Genomic DNA, 23,645 nt, shown 5'->3' on the forward strand with positions numbered 1-23,645 from the left:
TCAACAGATGTGGAGTGAAAGGTGATCCTGGACACATAATTCCGACAGTTTCAAAGAATCACTCTACAGACTACTTGTTCGTTACAAGAGGGAAAAACTTACCCTTTTATAGAGAGATCAGGCTGTTATGACCTTATCCAATAATCAAACTTAGCATTCATGGATAGTAGGACTCTGGTATCATATGCCTCCTAATGTGATTCAATAAGTACACAACATTGCCGGAAAAAACAAAAACAAAAAAACCAAACTGAACCCAATTATTTATAAAATAAGTTTAAACAGGTAGAGGGGCTCTATCTAGATTAAATGAGTTGCTTAAAGAGATATAATTAAATGCAATGAATGAATCTTGACTGTATCTGATTAAAAAAATATATGAGATTTTTTTGGCAGTTGGAGAAATTTGAATCTCAACTGTTTATTAGACAATATTGAGTTCTTGCTAATTTTCTTAGGTATGATAACGGTGTTACGGTGTTATGGTTATGTTGCAAAATGTTATAATTAGGAGATACATGCTGAAGAATTTAGGGGCCAAGTGTGGAGATGCTTATAACTTTTAATAGCTTAGCAAAAAATGTGCATGTGTAAAAGCAAAATCGGCAATGTGAATTGGTGCATCTAGGTGAAAGGCTATTCTTTAAACATTTCTGTAGGCTTGAAAATTCTAAAAATATTTTTATTTTGAAGGAAGGGGCAAGAAAAGAACACTTGCCTCCTGGGACTGTAGATGTAAAGTTCCAGTCAGTGTGCCTGGCCCCAATAAATAGCCAGATTCCATAAATATTAGATGTTATTACTACTACTAAGAAGCATTAACATCTCATGATGTTCTCCTGACGTCTCAGCGCTCTGGAGGAAGCCAACCAGGGCTTAGCTAAAATAGCCCGCAGTCGGTGGAGGGGTTAGAATTTAAATCCGAGTGGTCTTTCTACATAGACTAACCCCCCCACAGAAACCACAACACTAGGCCTGCCTGTCTCCATGCCGAGATCCAGGCTGGGAGAAGATGGCTGTTTAGGACTTGTTTCCCCTGCTTTCTCCTGAACCCAGAGTCTCTGCTACTACAGCAGAAAAGAAACTCCTGTCATGGCTTACCAAGAATGTTAACAAAGAGGGGCCACTTCTGGGCCTCAAAGATGTGGATGGCCAGAAAGAACTGTAGGGGCTTTGTGGGGAGATTAAAGTACATGGGCTTTGGCATCACTTGGGCCTACGTTTGAATCAGGCTCTGCCCCTTTATTAGCTGTGTGGCCCTAGACCAATTCTTGGGCATATGATGGTGATCATAATAACAACAATAGCAGTAATAAAAATGGCTGACACTTACTGAGCAGTTACTATTGTGCTATGCACTTTATGCATGTTAATCTCATAGATGAAGGTGCTTATTATTATCCCTACTTCATAGACCATGCCAGGCCCTCTCCTATCTCTGCAGTTTGGCATCTGCTATCCCTCCCTCTGCCTACACTGTGAAGAAAATGCCAGTCATCTGCCAGGCCCCTCAGCTGCAATTCATTCTTCCCTTCTTTGCATCTCCACAGCATTTTATTCTCAGTCCTTACCAAGGCCCACTTTCCTTAAGTAAATGGGTGCCTGGCCACCCTGTTAGGACAGGGATCTCCCCTCTCTGTACCCCAAGAAGTAGGCAGGAAGGGGAAGGGGGACAACTCCTCCCATTTAGTCAGATCCATTTTCCTAGTCCCAGACTCTCATCTACCAATAGGGAGGTTTACCAATCTCTCCTGAATTTTTAAAACTTTTTATTTTGAAATAGTCTCTTGAATTTTTAATTTGGAATCTGAGGTACAGGGCAAGGCCCAGGTAATTATGTGGAGGTAAATATAAGAACTCCCACTGTGTAGGGGATGGATAGAACATAGTTGGGTTAATTTCAAGGATGACAACACTCAAAGTGAGTAATGTGTCTCCCAATAAACTGGAGCAGTCTTCCCCACCTTACGCAGCCCACCAGATAAAGACTCTGGCTCACAGCCCTGGGGACTATCTGGGGGCACCACCCTTCCTGGCCTCCCCCAACACCCAACAGCTGTATCTTTAGCCCTGTTTTGCCCAGTTCATATCTCTAAGAACCTCACAGGCTGCTCCATTATGCCCACACCACAGAGGGAAAAGGTGCTTCCCAGACTCAGGTGACACACATGGACCCCTAAAGGAGTTGGCCAACTGGGAAAAGTGGGCTGGAGAAGGGAAGCCACCTGACCTGGCTTGCACAGCAAAGTATTCTTTCATCCGGTGCAGACTTCCAATAACTATCACCATCCCCCACCCTCTTCCAGTATTTTCCTTCATCCTCTTGGCTCACCCTCAGGCTTCACCTTGTGGTTTTCCTCAGGCCCAAGCACCTCATTTTGACCACTCTTCCTTATGGTCTTCCTGCTCCTCACAACAAGGATAATTTATAAACAAATGGCTTTCAAATCCATCGCCTCATTTCATCCTAACAATAAGCATAGGAGGGTTGCCTTAGGTTGGCACTGAGAAGGGTTGAGGAAGATGGTCCTGTCACACAACCTGTTAAGGGCAGGACATGGACACTTTTGTCTGTTTCCTGCCATTCACTACAGATTAAACCTCTACCTCCGTGCAGTGCAGGGAAAAAAAGCAGGCTCCTTGGCGTAAGGAATCCTGGGTGGCTTTAGGCAAGTCACTTTACTTCTCTGAGCCTCAGGTTCCTCAACTGTAAAGAGGTATGGTGCTGTCTTCACAGGGTGTGAATTGAATGAGCCCATATACGTGACGCAGAGTTCATGGGATGGGCTCTTTACTTCTAGTCACAAGGAAAGAAAGGTGTTCTGTGCATCCACAGGCATTTGCCCATTCGGGCAACCTCTTACCCAAACGATATCAGCGCTGCTGACACTGGGCTTTCCAGGGCCGAGAGGGATCCTTTTCATCTTTGCGTCTCCACCCCTCCCTCCCCAATGCTTTTCGGCCCATTCCACCCAATCCGTCCCAGGCTTGCCTCATTGGCTTTCTCAGCATCCACTCCGCAGCCCCTTTTCCGATCTCACGCGTGTTCTCCTTATCTAGAGACCCCGCCCCTCCATGCCCCACCCACCAGACTCCTCCCACAGTCTCGGCCCTTATTATCCGGGCTTTTCTTACTATCACCAGCCATCCAGGCTCCTTCCACCCGCTCCGCCCCTTCTTCTCCATAAACGTCCCCTCCCCCCAAGCCACGGGCGTTGCTATCCCCATTGCACAGATGAGAATGGCGAGGCTAGGGTAGGCTAGATGACCTCTCGTGGTAGGACAGGTGCCCAGGTGGGCCGTTCCCTCACCAGCAGTCCCTGCGCCCCGTGCCCCCGGCCGCGCCGCACCCACCTCCTGCCCTCGCTCGGCAACCTCCCCTCCGCGGGCGGCCAGCGCAGCTTTGCGAGGGGGGTGGAGGGCCGGAGCCCAGCCTAGGGGCGTGGCGGCCCGGGACCCGCGCGCTGCGCTCGGGAACTTGTAGTCCTCCATGGGCTCTTTGCAGCTCGGCGCGCCGAGTGAGAACTCCATCTCCCAGGAGGCATTGCAGTTAGCCGTCCAGCTCCGACCCCGCCCCCGCCAGCGTTCAGGCCGGCTGGCCTTAAAGGGGACGCGGCCCGAGTGGCTGCTCGCGGGGTGGCCCCCGCTCCGGCTCCGCCCCGTTTCCCGCACCTCGCCCCTCCCCCCCCACTTCGTCCCGCAGCCCCGTGGCCGCGCCGCTGAGTTGGGCTCCCCTGTTCCAGACTTGTGCAGAGCGGGTGGAGAGGTTGGGCTTTTCAGTGGAAGCAGCATCCCTGCCGTCTGGGACCTGGCGGAGGGCGTCCCCACTCCGGGGGAAGCAAAGGACCCGCCCTGACCTAGCCTGGACCAGCCTGGTCCTGCCCGGCCTGAGCGCCCCGCCCAGGAGCTGACTCTGAGGCAGGGGCCACTGGGGTTCCAGAGGTAAGGGGGCTGGGGCGTGTGTGTAGCTTGCGGGGAGGGAGTGTCTGCACCCAGATGGTTCGAGAGCCCGGACGCGCGCGTAGGGCTTTTAGAGTCCGGGACTGGGAGGCGGGATGTCTAGGTGCATACTGGGCCTGGCTGTGTGACCTTGGGCGAGTACCTGCCCCTCTCTGGGCCGCAATCTCCTTCATCAATTGTGTATATAGAGATACCGCCCCTGCCCCCGCCCCCCTCAGGGCTGAGGGCACCGGTGCCCAGTGTCATGAAGCTCGCCAGCCTTTCGTGGGGTCCGCAGCCCCAGTCTGGGCTGGGAGCGGGTGCACTGGTATAACTGGAAGGAGGGGTGGGGCCGAGCTGGGGTGCAAACTGGGGGGCCAAGAAGCCGCCTCTGCTTGGAATGGGCTTCTGCTATTCTCAGCATCCTCGGCCAGGGCGTACTCCCCCTACAAGAACCCTTGCGAACAAGAGACCTCGATGTGTCAGCCTGGTGCCCGCCCTTCCAGAAAGCCTGGGATGGGGGTGGGGACGCGGGCATCAGAGGTATGTGAGGGGTGGCCCCCATTGGGGCTGGGTTCCTGAGAAGCGAATATATGCTCCCACCTTCTTCCCTTCTCTTCCTCAGTTCCCCTTCGGTGAAAGGGCAGTTGGGTTTTACTAGTAACCTTCTCCCACCCCACCTTTTTTTTTTTTTTTTTTTCTTTCCTGGCGACAGTTTGGCCCAAAGGAGGGCCTCCCAGTAGTATGGCGAGGGGATCCTTCCCGGGGCTGCCTTGGGTAGAAGTTCAGTTAAAAAATACAGAGAGAAATGCTGCTGACTAGAGACCTGGGGGACGAGGGATGGAGGGACTTCTGGGTGTCAGGAGGGACAGCCTGGTCCTCCCCCCGCCCCCCACCCATCCCAGGCAGCCAGGCAGCTCCGGCACCCAGGGGAGTCAAAGGAGGGAGACTGGGTGTGAGGGTCAGAGAGGAAAGGAAATGGGCTCCTCATTGCTGGGGCTTGGAGGGGCTGCTGTGCTCTGGGGTGTGGAGAGATTGAGTGAGCCCTTGAAGCCCCCTCCCCTGTCCCATGAAATTCTGTGAACTTTTGACCTGAGGGTTAACCAGGAACAGGTTTGTTTGTTTGTTGTTTTCTTTTTCTTCAGCTTTGGTTGTTTGAGTCATTTCTAGAATAGCCCATCCAGTGACCTCTGTAGGGGCTTTCTTGCCTGATGTTTAAGATTCTCAGGGTGATGGATATGCAAGACCAGATCTGGGCAGATGAGGGGGCAGTGACTGGACCAAGGGTTAGGCCAGTCCCTGGAAGGTGCTTTTCTGATCATATCCTTGGTTTTATCTCATCTTGCTGTCACATGTCTCTAGGTCACTTGGCACTCCTTCACCTCCGTGCCTGGTCCTGTGCTGGGCACTGGGCACAGATGGGGGACCGGACCTACTTCCTACCAAAGGAGATCCCGGCCTGGTGGGGGAGATGGGCATAGAATCAATCCAGTTACACTGCCCAGGGATGAGAGAAGCGAAAAGGGCCTTTGGAAGCCAAAGCCCAAAGATTGAGTTGCAGGGGGATTTGGAAAGGCTTCCCAGAGGAGGGGGCATGTGACCTGGGCATTGAAGGATGAGTCAGAATTTGCCAGGAGAGAAGAGGAAGAAGCCCTTTCTCAGCAGAGAAAACTTCACCAAAGTGTTGAGCAGGAAAAAGCCCACTGCTCAAATTCCTGTAGATTCACCACTAAATGGAGTTTGTCAAGTTCATCTCTCACCCTGCCCCTTTATTAGCTTAGTGTCACAGAAAGGACTTGAATGTCAGGCTCGGGAGTTTGGACCTTATTATCCTGAAGGGGCTGGGGGGCCTTGAGGGTTCTGAGCAGGGGCATGGCAGGATGGAGTTTATTGTCTAATGAGGTAATCTGATGATATTTGCAGGGTGTGTCAGAAAGACCAGGGAGGGATGGGGAAGTCTGAGCTGGGGCCCAGGGAGGGGGTGAGGCAAGACATTGGAGCTGTCCACACACACACACACACACACACACACACACACACACACACACATGGTGCTTTGGGGGTGATGGGTGATGGAGACTGAATATAGTCAGGCTCTACTATGCAGGAACAGAGACCTGTCAATATACAGTGGAAAGGTGGAGGGTCATTTGAGAGGGACAGTTAAAGGGATCTGAGCCTTCCAGGGGAGGGATCATGATTTTCCTGTGTGCTAACTGTGCGTCCTTCATGATTTTCCTGTGTGCTAACTGTGCGTCCTGGAGCGGGCTGGGTGTTGCTGGGACTCCCAGGCTGTCATGTCAGCAGTGAGAGATATAAGCCAAGGGTGTGGGGAGGAGCCGCAGCACTGGCTGGGAAAGGCTAAGGGGTGGGCAGGTGATCATCTCCCATTCTGGGGTTCAGAGGCTCTGAGAGGTGGAAAAACACCAGCATTGATGGTTGTGACCACAGTGGGGGTAGTGGCTGGACTAGATTTGAAGCCTGGACTCTGTACTCCTACAGGACACATGTCTCTAGTGGAGGATGGATTGAGGAGGGGAAAAAGGAGATAGATTAAGAGGCTTCTGCACTAGTCCAGGCCAGAGGTAAAGAGGAGCTGATCTTGGGTGGGGCTGGAGCTTAGGGGAGAGAGTGGAAATGATGAGTTGGCTTCGAGGGCTAATGGATGAAATTCCTTGTAGAATCCGCTGGATCAGGAGTATGTGTCTCCTCGTCTTCTTCCCTGACAGTGTCGGTTTTGCCTCTCAGTGCCAGATGTCGCAAGAATAGACTCTTACCTATTCTTATCTATTATCTGGCCCTTATCTTTTTTTTTTTTTTTTTTTTTGGCCCATCTCAGTTCCCCGACCAGGGATTAAACCTGGGCCATGGCAGGGAAAGCCCCGAGTCTTAACCACTAGACCACCAGGGAACTCCCTGCCCTTATCTTTTTATATCTTGTCTCAACCTCATCAGTGGTAGGCTCAGAATGGTCCCCATTTTCCAGATGAGAAGGCTGAGGAGTCCTAGCAGGGACTCACCCAAGGTCACCTGGTGATTCTGAAAGCAGAGAACCTGAGTCTCCTGCTTTAACGCAGGCTCTTCTGAGGGAGGACAGGGCTGCTGTTTGCTGCTGCACTTGGCATGGGGCAGCTGTCTCCTGGGTCAGAGCCAGTGTCGACAGGCCATATCCTCATCCAGAGCCTAGAAGGAAGGGTAACCCACCCTCCCCCGAGGAGCGCTGGGGCTCTGCTTCTTCCTCCCCTAGAGAGGATGAGTGCCGGTTCTAATCCCACCCTGCCAAGGCCGTGTCTTTCTCCCTTGTTGATCCTCAGCTTCCCCATCCATGCCGTGGGGAGAGCAGGCATTGTTCTGCCTCCCTTCCGTGGCCTGGGATGGGTCAGGTGAGGTCCACGCCTCTAAAAACCCCTTTGCATGAATGCATCCAGGATATTACTGAGTGGGTTTGTTGGTGACCATGGTGACAGCTGACCTCAAACTGCCTGTGTGGGAGTCGGGGCAGATAGGCAGGGCTTGCTGGAGTGGTCAGGCCACAGACTGCAGAGAGGCTGCAGGGCTGGCCTCGGAGATCAGAGCCCTCACAGAATGGCTCCACTGACCAAGATCCCAGCTGCCAGGCACAGACCACCTTATGTGATAGGTATCAGGTAGAATGATAGGAATTGCCAGCATCTGATCCCTCACTTTGATGTGGTTCAGCCTGATATCATTTATCCCCATTTTACAGAAAAGAGGCTCACGATATTATGTGCTCAAGGTCACACAATGAGTTGCAGGACTAAATGGGGTTTACTCCAGGTCACATTAAAATGCAGGACTCCTCATTCCTAGTCTGATTTTCTTTCCATTTCCAGAGCCTTCCTTAGCCCCAGAACTCCATTTCTGCCCGCCCCCAGGTCCTCTTCCTCCACACATGATGTCAATATCTCATCGATTAGGATTTCTCCTTGGTCGCCTGAGTACCAGGGTTTCTTGGCATCCTGGGTTGAAAGCATATTAAGTCCACTAGCCTGGAGGGCAGGGGTAGGGGTTTGGAGGATGGTCTGCAAGGCACTGCCCAGGAAAGAGTGGACCAGGGCTGAAGGCAGACCCATTTTTAAAGACACTTTGGAAGACCTTTTGGGAGTATGCCTTATTTCGGCACTCTTTACCAATGTGTGTGTCTCCACCACCGGACTGACTGGGAGCTCCGAAGAGCAAGGACTTTGCTTCTAAAGCAAAGGGGACTGACACTTTCTGAGCACTTCTTGTGCCCAGCCTTTATATTTGTCTTCACATCAGCCCTGCGGGTTGGAAATAGAGGCTCAGAGAGCATAAGTAAGCTGGATGGTAAGCAGAATGCATCCCGGTTGAATCTCAAAGAATAGAGTCTAACACCATTCCAAGCTTGGGGTGGGCCCTGGGCATATGAACTTGTCCTAAGTGCTCAGGTGATTCTGAGGCAACCAGGCCAGCATTCAGGAACCACTGATCTGTGCCCTGGCTACACCATCTAACCTTACTCTGCAGTGACTGGCATGGAAAATGCCAGCCATTGAGAAATAAGCCTGGTCCCTGCCCCAAGGAGCTCACAGCCTGGTGAGAGAGAGAGAAACAAATGTGCCCATTGCATTGTAACACAGGCAGTAATGGAGGTTTGGTCTCAGTGGAGAGCTAGGACAGAGAAGGGAGCGTCTCCATAGGGCCTGGCACATATTTGGGGTCCCACAGTATCTGTGGTTTTGCATAAAAGTTTCTGGCCCATCATCTAGGAAATTTCTAGCTTGTCTTCACACCTACTCCAGGTCTTAACAATAGAGTAGTTTTCACTGAGACAATAAGTTTAATTAAACACTTAGCGTATACTGAACCTTATATTGGGTCCTGCCTAGTGTGGGATTATACAAAGAAGCAAAGAAGTGGTCCTGCCTTTTAGGAGCTGAACCTGTGGGAACCAGCATGAGAATCAGAAATCAAAGTGGGTCAGCTTGGGATGAAGTCTTCCAGAAAACAGCTAAAATGGAGTGGAAGGGCAGAGGGAAGTATATTATGGCTCAGAGGAATAAGGTAGCAGTAACTCACACCACACTCTGCATTTGCTTATTCAACAAATGCCTACTGTGTGCCAGGCACTGTGCGAGGTGCTGGGGATACTGTGGTGAACAAAACCTGAGTTGGTTCCTGCCCTCAGGAACCTATATAGTATAGTGGAGGAGGATGACCCCAATCAACTAATCATGATAAGTGCTGTAAAGGAGCACAGGATGCTCTGAAATTGTTAACAGGGGCGTTTGACCCATACAGGGAGGTCAGACAGGCCTTCTGTGTGGAAGAAGTTTGAGCTGAGCTCTGCAGGGTGAGCCAAGCAGGGAGGGGAGGGAAAAGCGAGTGCAAAAGCCCGGGGCAGGGAGGACATAGTGAGCCCACAGTGAGGGGCTGGTGTGGGCTGAGGCTTGGGAGGTGACAGGGCCTGCCTGTGCAGGGTTGAGCACAGAGATGAGATGATCTGCCTTAGTGGAGGAGATTCAGACCGGTACAACCCCGCACTATGTGATCCCAGCTGCAATGGAGGAAGAGGCCACAGGTGGCTGTAGGAGTCCAGATGAGGGATGAATTCATGCCTGGAAGTCCAGGGAGGTTCTCATTAAGGATTGGGTGTTTGAAGTGAGCTTTAAAGGAAAGTAGGACTTTGCCTGGTTGTATGAATGTGTGTTAGTGGTGGAGGTCTTGGGAGATAGGATGTTTCAGGCAAAAGGCACAACGAACACAGAGAGGAAAAGGGTAGGTCATTTGAGAAAGAGCAAGAAGCTGATTGGGGGCAGAATGAAGTGCACCAGGGAGCTCTGGAAGCCCTGTCAACCCTCCCTTTCTGGAGGTGTGATTTGTGTGTGTGCACGGCTCATCTTCCCACAGGACATGGCTTGGCCAAGACCCTGGACAGCAGGTTCTAGATCCAGCTCTTACCTGCCTCGCCAAGAACTGACGAGGTCCCCAGGGAGGCCTGAGGAGAGAGGGGCAAAGGGGTGGAGGAGGGGAAGGCTCAGGTGTTGGCTTTGTGGGATGAAAGGCGCTCATCAGCAATAACTACAACCCACTGGGGCTTATTATTAAGCCAGGCATTGTGCTTCACCTCATCACGTCACCTCCGGGGGAGGTAGGTATCCTTGCCCCATTTCACAGATGAGGAACTGAGGCCCAGAAAGGTTGAGTTGCTCGCCCCCAAGCCTCAGCACGCAGGGGACCACGTGGGGGATCGGTCCTGTCGGGCAGAGTGTGACCCTGCTCCCTGTCTCCTGCAGCGTGGCCGCCATGGACAAGATCTTGGAGGCGGTGGTGACGTCATCATACCCCGCGAGCGTGAAGCAAGGGCTGGTGCGTCGCGTGCTGGAGGCGGCGCGGCAGCCGCTGGAGCGGGAGCAGTGCATGGCGCTGCTGGCGCTGGGCACACGCCTCTACGTGAGCGGCGCCGACGAGCTGCCCCGCCGCGTGGGCTGCCAGCTGCTGCACGTGGCAGGCCGCCACCACCCAGAAGTCTTCGCCGAATTTTTCAGCGCGCGCCGCGTGCTGCGCCTGCTGCAGGGGGGCGCCGGGCCGCCGGGCGCCCGCGCGCTGGCCTGCGTGCAGCTCGGCCTGCAGCTGTTGCCCGAGGGGCCCTCGGCCGATGAGGTGTTCGCGTTGCTGCGGCGCGAGGTGCTGCGCGCCGTGTGCGAGCGCCCGGGGCCCGCGGCCTGTGCGCAGGTGGCGCGGCTGCTGGCGCGGCACCCACGCTGCGTCCCCGACGGCCCTCACCGCCTGCTCTTCTGCCAGCAGCTTGTGCGCTGCCTCGGCCGCTTCCGCTGCCCAGCCGATGGCGAGGAGGGCGCCGTGGAGTTCCTGGAGCAGGCCCAGCAGGTTAGCGGGCTCCTGGCGCAGCTGTGGCGCGCTCAGCCCGCCGCCATCCTGCCCTGCCTCAAGGAGCTGTTCGCCGTCATCTCCTGCACAGGTATGTGTGCGGTCGGGGCGGGCAGGGCCCGTGCGTGCGGAGTCTCCTGTGTGGCGTGCCCACCTGGTGGTGTGGCGTGTGCATGCTAGTGCACAGGTGTGTGTGTCGGGGGGGGGGGTGGATGGGTGCTGTTCCTTCGTTTAGTTAGCAGGCCCCTCCTGAGCTCCTGCCGGGTGGGGGGCTCCTATCCTGTGGTGCCTGCTGGGCATGCAGAGAGGAGGGGACCCAGATCAGTCGGGCCTGGAGGAGGACCAGGGGGCTGAGACAACAGGATGTGGGGTGGTCATCATGCCCTTTGGGTCAGGTGGGTTTCGTAGAAGTGATGACTTTTGAGTCAGGCCTTGAGAGCTGGGCAGCATCAGGCAGCAGGGGTAAGGTACTCAGGGCAGGCAGAGGGTAAGGTCTGGAGACGTGATAGAACCTATATGTGTCAACTGAGTTGTAAATCTTGGCCTCCCGTTGACAACTGTGGAAATTGGACTGTAGTTTAAATGACTGAAATAAAGTCTGTGCCTTCCCTGATTATAGGGCTGTTCAGGGGAAAGGAAGGGAACGCACCTGGCAGGAGGAAGAACCAAGGCCAGGTGTATAAGGACCTAGGTCTTTATACAACTGGACAACAAATTTTGATAACTAAATTTTTTTTTCATCTCTGTTGGGTTCCACCTGGAATGTCCTCCCTCCCGCCGAGTCACATAGCCCTCCTACCTGTTCTTGCCAGCTCCAGTGTTACCCCATCTAAGGGCCTTGCCTATACATGCACAGCTGGGGGTTAGTGCTTTTATCTTTGCCCAGCACAGGGCCAAAGCAGTGCCAGTGAAGGTTTGTTGAGTGAATGAGCTAAGATGAGATCAGAGGCTGGGATGCTATAGGAGGCGAGCAGGTGGCCCTGATGTGCTCTTTGCAGAGGCTCCCTAGTTCCTTTGGCAGCATGAAGGACATGGGGTCATAGGGGAGGTGTGGGGTCCACTTGTCCTGCAAAGCTCAGCCCAGGCACCTGTTCCAGAGGAGGAGCCACCATCTAGCGCCCTGGCCAGTGTGGTCCAGCACCTCCCATTGGAGCTCATGGATGGTGTCGTCCGGAACCTCAGCAATGATGACAGTGTGACCGACTCCCAGATGCTGACTGCCATCAGCAGGTGGGCTGAGGGACGATTGGTGGTCAGGTCTCTCTCTCCCCCAGAAGCCCCTTCCACTGGGTGGGATTGCTGGGCTAGATATAGTGTCAGAGGGCCCGGGCCCTCACGCTTGTTCATTCATCCATCCTTCTTTGAGCCCTTCCTGTGCCTGGCCCCAGGCTGGATGTGTAAGACACAGAGAGCCTTGCCCTAGTGATGCTCTCAGGCTGGGTACCAACTCTGTGACCCTGGACAAGTCAGTGAACTCTCTGAGCTTCAGTTCTCCCTTCTGAAATAGCAGAGGTGGTATAATAAGTTGTCAGGTTTCCACAGGGTCAATGATAGGAGGTAAAATTACTTTAATGAAGTGCTTTCTGAGTTTGGCAAGTATGATAAACAGAGTTTGGGTGCTTTTCAGCTCACAGAGCTCTTGCACATCCCCCACCTCATTTGAACATCATTGCACCTGTGATCTAGCCACATCTGCCTGGCCAGTGATCCCCGAATATGACACCTACCCTCCTGCCTGCAGGCCTTTGGCTCTGCAGACCCCATCCACCTGGCGTCTCCCCCCACCTGCCATTCTTTCCACATAAGTGTGCAGATCCACTGTCTCCATTGGGCCTTCCTGGATTCCTTGTCTTCAGTGGGTAAGAGTGTAGGCTCTAGAGATAAGCTGCCTGAGTTCAAATCCTGTCTCTCCCACTTCTTGCCTGTGTGACTCTGGGCAAGTTACTCAACCCCTCTATGCCTCAGCTTCCTCATGCATAATTTGTAGTATAATTGAACTCATCTTACAGGTTTGTTGTGAGGATTGAATTAGATAAAATGAGATATTCCATGTATAGTGCGTAGAACAGTGTGATGGTAGCTATTATTACCATAATTACTACTATTTCCTTTGCTCTCTATTGTTCTCTTTATAGCCTAGTCTACTGAATATAAAAATAATGATACTAGTGACGTTTTCCTGAGCACTTACTGTGTGGCAGCTTCATGCTCAGTGCATGCAGGCATTATCCTGAGGGCGTCAGAAGGGTTAATACATGTAAGGCAGATGGAGCAGTGCTTGGTACAGAGTGAATATGACATAAATGTTAGCTGTTGTTATCTCTTTTAACTCATATAACAAACCTGTGAGGTAGGTATTATCCCCATTTGACAGAGGAAGAAACTGAGGCTAGAGAGAGTAACTGACTTGCTCCAGGTCACAAGCAAGGGTTTGCTGGAGCCAGAGCTTCCAGCCTGGGGGCTTCCAGCCTACTCCTCCTGCCACTGGGCCCCACAGTCCAGACAGAGGCAGCCAAAAGCCATGTTCTGCCACTGCAACTCACTGTGTATGGGGTGAGGTTTGGGATACTGAGAGGGCCTGGTTCCCCTTCTGCTGGGCTGGGAGCCCCAGTCTCTGCCAGGTGCCTGTGCTGGGCATATTTGCAGTTCCCAGAGGTGTCCTGTTCATCCCACGGATCCCAGGGCTGCCCTGTGTAGGTGTGAGTCAGTGTGGGGGGATCTCAGGTCATTATGGCTGGTCCCTGGGCTGCCCCCTCCCAGGCATTTGGGCCTCCCCGGTCCTTGTGTCACTGTCACTCCCCTCACCAGGATGATCGACTGGGTGTCCTGGCCCCTGGGGAAGAACATTGACAAGTGGATCATTGCACTGCTGAAAGGCCTGGCCGCTGTTAAGAAGTTCAGCATCTTGATCGAGGTGTCACTCGCCAAAATTGAGAAGGTTGGTGGGCCCCTGTCCTAGCCCCGGCTTCTGGCCTTTCCTGCTAGTCTCTTGCCAGGAGCAATGCATGCGGGCTCCCACCGAAGCTCGCTGTGACCTGGGACAATTCACTGCTTCTCTCTGGGCTTCAGGTTTCCACTTGTCTCTGGGCTTCAGGTTTACCCCATTCATTCTTCTGACTCTTCATTCAAGTGTGTGTGTCTGTCACTTTTGTCTGTCCATCCATCCATCCATCCATCAGATATCTGTCTTGCTGTCTCACTATCCATCCATCCACCCAGGTCTGTGAGCACCTCTGTGTTCTTACTCCCACATGGGTCTGCTGCTTTAACTCTGGCATCTCTGGCCCCCTTTCAGGCCTATGGCTACACTTGGCCTTGGGTGGCCCAGGCCTGGGGAACTCCTGACCAGAGGCTTTCTTCCAGGTTTTCTCCAAGCTTCTGTATCCCATTGTCCGGGGAGCCGCCTTGTCTGTCCTCAAGTACATGCTCCTGACCTTCCAGCACTCCCATGAGGCCTTCCACCTGGTAAGGGCCCCTGCGTGTTGCCCCGAGGATGGCCGGTCCTGCATCCTCCACAGGTCTGGCTGGAGGCCAGACATGCTGTCTCTGTTGGGGCTTAAGGGGTTGGGGCTTGAAGCCCAAGACCTCCAAGTCCTGGACGTTAGGACTGGAGGAGACTTGAGACCCAATTTTACAGATAGAAAACTGAGGCCAAAGAATGGGTGTGACCTCCCCATGGGCCCCGAGTAGAGTGACAGGCCTAGAATGATGGCAGCTGTGTTACTTGGGTGCCAGCTGTGTGGCAGGCACAGTGCTAAAGACAGTCCACATGTTCATTCATTTTACTCCCGGAGTAGCCCCAAAGGGAGGTTCTATCATTTCCCCCATTTTTCAGCTGAAGAAACTGCAGTTTAGAGAGATTAGGTTGCATGTCCCAGGTAACAGCTGGTGAGCTGTACAAGGAAGATTCCAGCTGGGTTGGTCTGACTCCTGATCCGGTGTCCTTCCTAGCTTCTCATGGTCCTTGGTCACTGCAGAAACTTTATGCTTCCTGATTTGTGCCGTGGGAAAAGCACAGAACCAGGGATTGGGGTTATGTGGGGTAGAGTCCCAGCTCTGTCATTTACTAGATGAGGTGACCTCGGGCCAGGCATTTACCTCTCAGGGCCTGGGTTGGTGGGACAGGATTAGATGAGGTGACATTTATCAAGAGCCTGCCATATTCTAGGGACTTGATAGATATTTATTTCTTTTCATCCTTCTCCCAAGCTCCCCTGATCCCAGTTTCTGTGGCCTGACTCTTCCGTCCCTGGGACACTATGGTGTAGCTCCCCTGTGGGTTTGAAAGTTAACACTGTAGCACAGAGGAAAGAAATGGACTTTGAGTTCAGACAGACCTGGCTCAGACACCAGCTTCTCCCAGAACCCATGGTGAAATCCTTGGCAAATTACATAACCTCTCTAACTTTAATTTCTTCTCTATAAGATGGGGATAGTAATCGCCACATGTCACTGTGAGTGCTTGACATATAAACGTTTGCTGCTGCTCATGTTCTGTCAGAGCTGCCACCAGCTGACCACATTGTGGCCCCAGCATCACTCCTGGGTGACAGAATAGCCCTGGTCACTCAGACCTTCAGCCTCTTCAGGCAGGTTGGTTGGCTGATACTTAATAGCTGGGGCTCAGTCTCAGGCCTCCCCTTAGCTGTGAGGAGGGAATTATTTGTCCCATTAAACAGATGAAGAGACTGAGGAAGAGTATCCAAGGTCATGTATCTTGTAAAGAGAGTCACCTGCCTGCAGAGCTCAGAGCCCCATGCAGGTAAGGGGCACAGTGGTCAGGTGGGCGAACCTCCTTGCTTCAAGGAGCTCTGGGTGCTTCCAGCACTGACCACCAGCCCGTGTCTCAGGTGGGTAAACTGGTGCTGACTAACCCCGCTCTGCTCTCACAGCTCCTCCCTCACATCCCCCCAATGGTGGCCTCTCTGGTCAAGGAGGACTCCAACTCGGGGACCAGCTGCCTGGAGCAGCTGGCGGAGCTGGTCCACTGCATGGTGTTCAGGTTCCCAGGCTTCCCGGATCTGTACGAACCCGTCATGGAGGCCATCAAGGTGAGTGACAGTCCCCACTGCTTCTGCGCCCTGCTCTGAGGAGGGTGTGCCGATTTGGGCTTTGCTCAAGGCCACACCACAGGTTAGTGGCAGCCCTCTATCCTTTGGTCCCTGGCTGTCTCCCATTACCTCCCCCAGCCTATCCTGTGCTTCAGGCACACCGAGCCACCTGCCATTTCCCCAGATGGGTCTTCCTCTCTCGATTGTTCTGAGCCTTTGCATATGCCGATCTCTCAAACTTAAACTCCTCTCTTGTTCTGCCTGGATAGCTCTTATTTCTACCAAGCCTTCTTCGTGAAGGCTCTGCTCAAGTGTTTCTCCCTCAGGAAGCCTTCCCTGATAACTCTAAGTTACACACCCCCGCACTGTGCCCCTCAGCTGGGTCATGGCCTCTCTGAGCTTCCACAGCCCTAGTGTATCCCTCAGTCACACATTGTCACTGTCTGTATGTCTGTCTCCTCTTAGACTGAGCATTCCAGAGCAGAGATGGTTTACAATTGTTCACAAGACTCTGTGCCAGGCCCAGGCTGGGAACTGGGGACACAGGCATGAGGCAGACCATGTCTCCTCCCTTTGAGGAGCTCACAGCGTAGAGGGGTGACTGACGTGTTTACCCATAACTGTGATCTAAGCAGCTTATGAAATGAGGGTCAGCCTGAGACTGGTGAGGAGGCAGAGGAGGGAAAGATCTCCAGTTAGAGGAGGAGGCTGCAAGGAAGAAAGGGCTTCTGAACCGGGCTTGCTGGGTTGCTAGGACAATAACATTTGTAGCTAGAGTCACACTTGGCAGTGTCTTCCCATATATTTTGTCTTCTGTTGCTCACTAGAAACCTGTGAGGCAGGTACTATTGTTATTTCAGTTTCAAAGATGAGCAGAACGAGACTTGGAGAGGTTTGGTGTCTTATGCAGTCACGGAGGTAGTGAGAGGTGCAGCCAGGGCTGAGGGTTGCTGAGCCCTTTCCCATTGCTTGATACAGAGGGCAGGTCCAGGTGTGGGTGAAAGACATCCAGGTAAGTGGTGGCCCTTTTAGAACCTCTGATCTGCCTTCCATTTCTGTAACAGAGCAGATAGGTAACCTGAGAAGTGTCCCATTACAAAACACCTAGAAATGCTTGTTAAAATGTAACAGATGTCTTTTTAAGTACATAGCTGAGCTTGCAAGAGAGCCAGGAGGAATCCCCAGGGGCCAAAAAGGAAGAGAAAACCAAATTCCAGAATGGTAAATGAGAGGTGATACTCTTTTGCCCTGGCTGGGGAAGGGCGGTGGGTGAGATGGCCAACCTCAAACCCCAAGAGGCTTGAGCTGGTGGGGACAGGAGTTAAGGCTTAGGGTCTGCCCCCAGAAGGGAATTAGCACTGAGAGACCCATGTAAATCAGGACCCAAGAAAGCCTTTACCATTAGCAAAAGGGTGTTCTAGAAAAAATACACATGGTTCCAAGTAGACATCAAGGAAGGTTCTCTGGCTTGGTCTGGGCTCTGGATTGGGAAAAAAGAAACTGTCATTATTGGACGGCTCTCATGTGGGTTTAGGGGTTCAAATTCTTATCTTCTTTGGTGTTGTAGCACCCTAAGCTCATTGAAAGTAGTCATAAACTTGTAATACCCAAGGATTGCCTAATAGAAACAGAAATGAAACTGCTTTCAAGCCACAGAGATAAAATTCTACTAAAGATGAGTTTATAATCCCCAGATTACAAAACACATAAGGGAACAATCCACCATGAGTGAGAGTTGGTAGGTACAACAAACAAAACCTCTGGCATTTACTTGGATTTTCTTAGTTTTTCCAACTTAATGTGAGAAAGAGATTTTTTTTTTTTTTTTTTAAACAGTCAGAGCTAACTAACAATAGAAGTAGCTGCCTTGCTAGATCATGAGCTCCCTGGCACTGGAGGTGGTTGAGCAGAGAAGACAGGACTTAAACCTGTTGGAAGTGACTGTTACTGTGAGCTTCTGATGGGCAGGGACCATGTCATTTTGATCTCTGTGTCTAATAAATGTCTGAGTGAATGAACAGGACTGTAGTGTGAAGTATGGTATCATGGAGATGTGCACAAAGAGGAGGGAGCACGGCCCTGCCCTGGGCACCAGGGGAAACCTACGCTGAGTGAGATCCAGGCTTTGCACATTAGAGGCTATGGTCTGATCCAGCGGGCAAGGTGAGTCTGCAAATACTTATACAACTAGGTGTAGGGAGTTAGGCTCTATAAGACAGGTATAGATAGTGTGGGACCCCCACTTAAGAAGATTCTGGAAAGTCTTCTGGAGAGGGGATATAGGAGTTAGACCTTGAGGGATAGGGACCGGCAAGAGGAGGCCCCCAGACAGGTCAGTGGGTAAGGTGTGGGAGCAGGAATGTGCAAGTACTGTTTGGTGGTAAAGTGTGGTGGAGGGGAGGGAAGATCAGAAAGATAGGCAGAGTAGAAGGTGGTGAAAACCAGGCTGTGTGACTGCTTGGTCCAGCAGATCTGGGCTTCTCAAACGTTTCTTCTGAAGTACTTGACCTCAGAGGAGGGAACTTACCCCAAGCAGCCTGACACAAGCTCAGAGTTTCTCTAAAATCTCATTTTATCTCAAAGATTCAAGTATATACTTCATAATCATAAACACTTGTTTTAATTTAAACATTTTTCTTCCTTGAATATTAGTGAATATAGCTCTAGGAAGATGTGTGACGTTTGTCCTATGGCTTTGACTACCCCTTGCTACAAGCCAGTTTGAGAGGCAAGGCAGCAAATTATTCATGGGGTTTTATTGTTTATAAAATTCTTTCATATGTGTTATAGGAGTACATCCTTTGTATACAAGCTCCTTTATAAATTCTGGAAAGTTCTCTCACTTAGGCAGTTGTACTAAGTCATGGCAGTTTCTCTGGGAGCTGTGGTTCTTGCTGAGGGGGCTACATGGTATGTAGATTTCCAGTAACATGAGGAGCCTGAAAGGTTTTTGAAAGTTTTTGTTTTGTTCTCTTTATTCTCCTGAGTACAGAGTTACCTTCTTTGGGAAAAAGCATTTGATTTTTTTTTTCTAGTGTGCATATTTTTGCATCTTGTGTGCTTGTGTTGGGGGGTGGGGTGTTGGTTCTGTCATTTTTTTTTTTTTAGCTTTGATTCTTTTTTTTTTTAAATTAAATTTAATTTTTTTATATATACAGCAGGTTCTTATTAGTTATCTATTTTATACCGGTTCTGTCTCTTTGTCCCTATTTGTTCACGTTGTGTGTGGGGTGGGGATTGGATAGGGGATAATAGGAAGAAAAAAGAAGGGACTAAGAGAGAAGATACTGAGCCCTTATCTTCTTATCTTGCCTCAGACAGCTACTATATTTTTTATCATCTGTGAGAGATGACTGACTAATCTGATAAATTATCTGATAAACGATCCTGGGAAATGAGTGAGCAGACGTGTTAAACGACTGCTTGAGCCAGACCTTCTGCAGTGACGAGGGCTTTCGTTGTAAGCTGGTCTGAAGCTCAAGGGCCTTGGACAAATCTAGGAACTGTGCTCAGGATCTGGAAACGAGAATGGGGCTAGAGGAACTGTTACGAATATCGCTTAAATCTGCTAAGTAATACTGCATTATGCTTAGGTGTTTTTCTTTAAAATATGTCATTATTAGAACCAGTGCTTGGTAATATTCTTTTCAGTGCAGCTGTTTAATGTGAAAAAGGAAAACGAGTGGGAAAGCATGCTAATCCCCGAGCCTGTGACCAAGGACCCATACCTCAGACCCCCAGGATCCTCCCATCCTCCCCCGTCCTGACTGTAGGATCAAGTTCGGGGTTGGGGTAAGGGGTTACTAATTCAAAAAAGCTGACTTCGCAAACTTTAAAGTAGAGGAGGCGAAAACAGGAGCAAGCACTGTGTAAGTATAGAGTGCCAAACTGATATAAGGTAGGAGTATCCTCACTTGACAGATGAGCAAACTGAGGTCCAGGGAGGTTAACTGACTGAGTCATAGAGACTCACTGACCACAGCCAGAGAGCTGTGAGGACAAGAGTCAGGACCAGGGTTGAGATCTCGACACTGCTGGATTGGGCCAGTGGGCCAGTGTTGTCATTGCTTACAGTCTGTCACATCCTGGGCTCATCTAACATATAGTAGATTCTTCGCTTATTGCCTCTAAGAAAATTCTTTCTGTATCTGGGTCTTAGTTTTTTCATCTACACGGTGGGGATTTTGCCCCTTTCTTAAGGCAGTTGTGGCATGAAAGATCATGTAGAAGGCCCACACGTCAAGATGAAAACCTAGAACATGTTTGAAAGCAAGGGGGTGTTCTCACACATGTCTAGGACATTTTTGGGGTGGTTTGCTTGGGCAGGTGTGTAGTAGGCTGTAGTCCAAGAAGGCTTCCCAGAGGAGGTGATATTTTTAGAGCTAAACCTGGTGCCCACTGTCCTGCTGGCTTGTTTCCCCCTCAGGACCTCCATGTTCCCAATGAGGACCGAATCAAGCAGCTGCTGGGGCAGGATGCCTGGACCTCGCAGAAGAGTGAGCTGGCTGGCTTCTACCCCCGGCTCATGGCCAAGTCAGACACTGGCAAGATTGGTTTAATCAATCTGGGCAACACGTGCTATGTGAACAGCATCCTTCAGGCCTTGTTCATGGCTTCCGAGTAGGTGCTGCTTTTGAATTCCCTGTCTGCCCCTGCTTCTCTCCTCTGGGCTCCCTGGTGTGCGGGGGGTGAGGTAGGGGTTGGAGAGGGTGGGTCCTGCTTTGTATTATCGGCATAATTCCCTGAGGTCTATGGGTATGTGAAGGGCAGGTGAGAGTTCCCAGAGGGCTCCAGGCCATTGCCAAGGCAGTAGGTCAAGACCGGATGGGAACTTGAGATGGGGATTCAGGGGCTCAGCCGCAGTGGGAAGGGAGTGTGCTCTGGGTTGGTCGACATCACTGACTTTTCTGCTAGAGTCCGTGGGGGTGGATAGTGTCTTCCACAGTAGGACTTCCACTCACCCTGGCGTTAGATGCCTCCTTTTACTAAAACAAAATCTTTATCATCAATGGCTACCTATCTAACTTATGGCTTGCTTAGTACATTCACATTGTTGTGCAACCGTCACCACCATCCATCCCTATAACACTTTTCATTTTGTAAATCTGAAACTCTGTGCCTATTAAACACTAACTTCCCATATTCTCATTCTCCCCTCCCCACAGCCTTTGACTACCACTGTTATATGTTTTGTCTCTCTGATTTTGTCTCTACTTTAAGTACCTCATATAAGTGAAATCGTACAGTATTTGTCTTTTTGTGATTGGCTTATTTCACTTAGCAAATGTCCTCAGGGTTCATCCATATTGTAGCATATTTCAGAATTTCTTTCCTTTTTTAAGGCTGGATAATATTCCATTGTGTGTATAAACCACATTTCGGTAATCTGTCCATTGGTAGAGTGACAGACACCTGGGTTGCTTCCATGTTTTAGCTGTTGTGAATAATGCCACTATGAACATGGGAGTACAAATATCTCTTCGAGACCCTGCTTCTAATTCTTTCGGTTACATACCCAGAAGTGGAATTGCTTGGTGGTATGGTAGTTCTGTTTTTTAGTTTTTTTGAGGAACCTCCATATCGTTTTCCACACTGGCAGCACCAGTTTACATTCCCACCAACAGTGCACAAGGGTTGGGATTTCTCTACATCCTCCCAACACTTCTTTTCTGTTTTTTTGATAATAGTCATCCTAATGGGTGTGAGGTGGTATCTCATTATAGTTTTTAATTTGTAGTTCCCTAATGATTAGTGATGTTGAGCATCTTTTTATGTGCTTATTGGCCATTTGTATGTCTTCTTTGGCAAAAGGTCTGTTTAAATCCATTACCTAGTTTTGAATCAGGTTGTTTGTTTTTTGTTGTTGAGTTTGAGGAGTCCTTTTGTATATTCTGAATATTAATCCCGTATCACATACATGATTTGCAAATTTTTTTTAACTTTTTATTTTATATTGGAATATAGTTGGTTAACAATATTGTGATAGTTTCAGGTGTACAGCAAAGTGATTCAGTTATACATATACATGTATCCTTTTTCAAATTGTTTTCCCATTTAGGTTGTACATAATATTGAGCAGAGTTCCCTGTGCTATGCAGTAGATCCTTGTTGGTTATCCATTTTAAATGTAGCAGTGTGTACATGTCAATCCCAAACTCCCTAACTATCTGTTCCCCCCACCCTTCCCACCTGGTAACCATAAGTTCCTTCTCTGAGTCTGTGAGTCTGTTTCTGTTTTGTAAATAAGTTGATTTGTATCATTTCTTTTTAGATTCCACATATAAGCGATATCATATGATACTTGTCTTTCTCTGTCTGACTTAACTTCACTCAGTATGACAATATCTAAGTCCATCCTTATTGCTGCAAATGGCATTATTTCATTCTTTTTAATGGCTAATATTCCATTGTATATATGTGCCACATCTTTATCCATTCCTCTGTCAATGGACATTTAGGTTGGTTCCATGTCTTGGCTATTGTAAACACTGTTGCAGTGAACATTGGGGTGCATGTATCCTTTTGGACCATGACCATGTTTTTCTCCAGATATATACCCAGAAGTGCAATTACAGGATCATATGGTAGCTCTATTTTTAGTTTTTAAGGAACCTCCATACTGTTCTCCATAGTAGCTGTACCAATTTACATTCCCACCAACAGTGTAGGAGGGTTGCCTTCTCTCCACACCCTCTCCAGCATTTATTGTTTGTGGATTTTTGATGATAGTCATTTTGACTGGTGTGAGGTGATATCTCATTGTAGTTTTGATTTGCATTTCTCTAATAATTAGTGATGTTGAACATCTTTTCATGTGCCTCTTGGCCATCTGTATGTCTTCTTTGGAGAAATGTCTATTTAGGTCTTATGCCCATTTTTTGATTGGGTTGTTTGTTTTGATGATATTAAGCTGCATGAGCTGTTTGTGAATTTTGGAGACTAATACCTTGCCAGTCACATGATTTGCAAACATTTTCTCTCAATCTGTGGGTTGTCTTTTCGTTTTGTTTATTGTTTCCTTTGCTGTGCAAAAGCTTTTGAATTTAATTAGGCCCCATTTTTAAATTTTTGTTTTTATTTCTATTACCCTGGGAGATGGATCGAAAAAAATACTGCTGTGATTTATGTCAGAGAATGTTCTGCCTGTGTTTTCCTCTAAGAGTTTTATAGTGTCCAGTCTCACATTTATGTCTTTAATCCATTTTGAGCTTATTTTTGTGTATGGTGTTAAAAAATGATCTAATTTCATTTTTTTACATGTAGCTGTCTGGTTTTCCCAGCTCCGTTTGGTTTTTTTATTTTTTTATTTTTGGCTGCATTGGGTCTTTGCTGCTGTGAGTGGGCTTTCTCTAGTTGTGGTGAGCGGGGGCTACTCTTTGTTGTGGTGCGTGGGCGTCTCATTGAGGTGGCTTCTCTTGTTTCAGAGCACGGGCCCTAGGCACACGGGCTTCAGTAGTTGCAGCAGGCAGGCTCAGTAGTTGTGGCTCGTGGGTTCCAGAGCACAGGCTCAGTAATTGTGGTGCATGGACTTAGTTGCTCCACGGCATGTGGGATCTTCCCGGACCAGGGATCAAACCCGTGTCCCTTGCATTGGCAGGTGGATTCTTAACCACTGCGCCACCAGGGAAGTCCCCCCAGCACCATTTGTTGAAGAGACTGTCTTTCCACCATTGTATAGTCTTTCCTCCTTTATAGCACATTAATTGACCATAGGTGCGTGTCATTTCTGGGCTTTTGATCTATGTGTCTGTTTTTGTGTCAGTACCATGCGGTTTTGATGACTAT

General features: G+C 50.0%; 1 protein-coding gene across 3 annotated transcripts in view; it reads left to right on the top strand.

Annotated features, from left to right (window-relative positions):
• USP35 (ubiquitin specific peptidase 35) overlaps positions 1-23,645 on the top strand; it is a 94,310-nt gene that overhangs the window by 9,161 nt on the left and 61,504 nt on the right. Inside the window, exons 1-7 of one of the 3 annotated variants that reach the window (XM_082343313.1) lie at positions 3,599-3,942; positions 10,218-10,900; positions 11,907-12,039; positions 13,618-13,747; positions 14,173-14,274; positions 15,702-15,860; positions 20,287-20,480. In XM_082343313.1, the coding sequence (XP_082199439.1) occupies positions 10,228-10,900; positions 11,907-12,039; positions 13,618-13,747; positions 14,173-14,274; positions 15,702-15,860; positions 20,287-20,480 (1,391 nt within the window). In that variant the 5' untranslated portion in view covers positions 3,599-3,942; positions 10,218-10,227. Of the gene's footprint in view, positions 1-3,598; positions 3,943-10,217; positions 10,901-11,906; positions 12,040-13,617; positions 13,748-14,172; positions 14,275-15,701; positions 15,861-20,286; positions 20,481-23,645 lie in introns of those variants that run through there. The other 2 variants (XM_082343311.1, XM_082343312.1) reach the window with 2 other exon arrangements.

The sequence above is a fragment of the Balaenoptera borealis genome (assembly GCF_965194805.1).
Source record: "Balaenoptera borealis genome assembly, chromosome: 11".
Classification (NCBI taxonomy): Eukaryota; Metazoa; Chordata; class Mammalia; order Artiodactyla; family Balaenopteridae; genus Balaenoptera; species Balaenoptera borealis.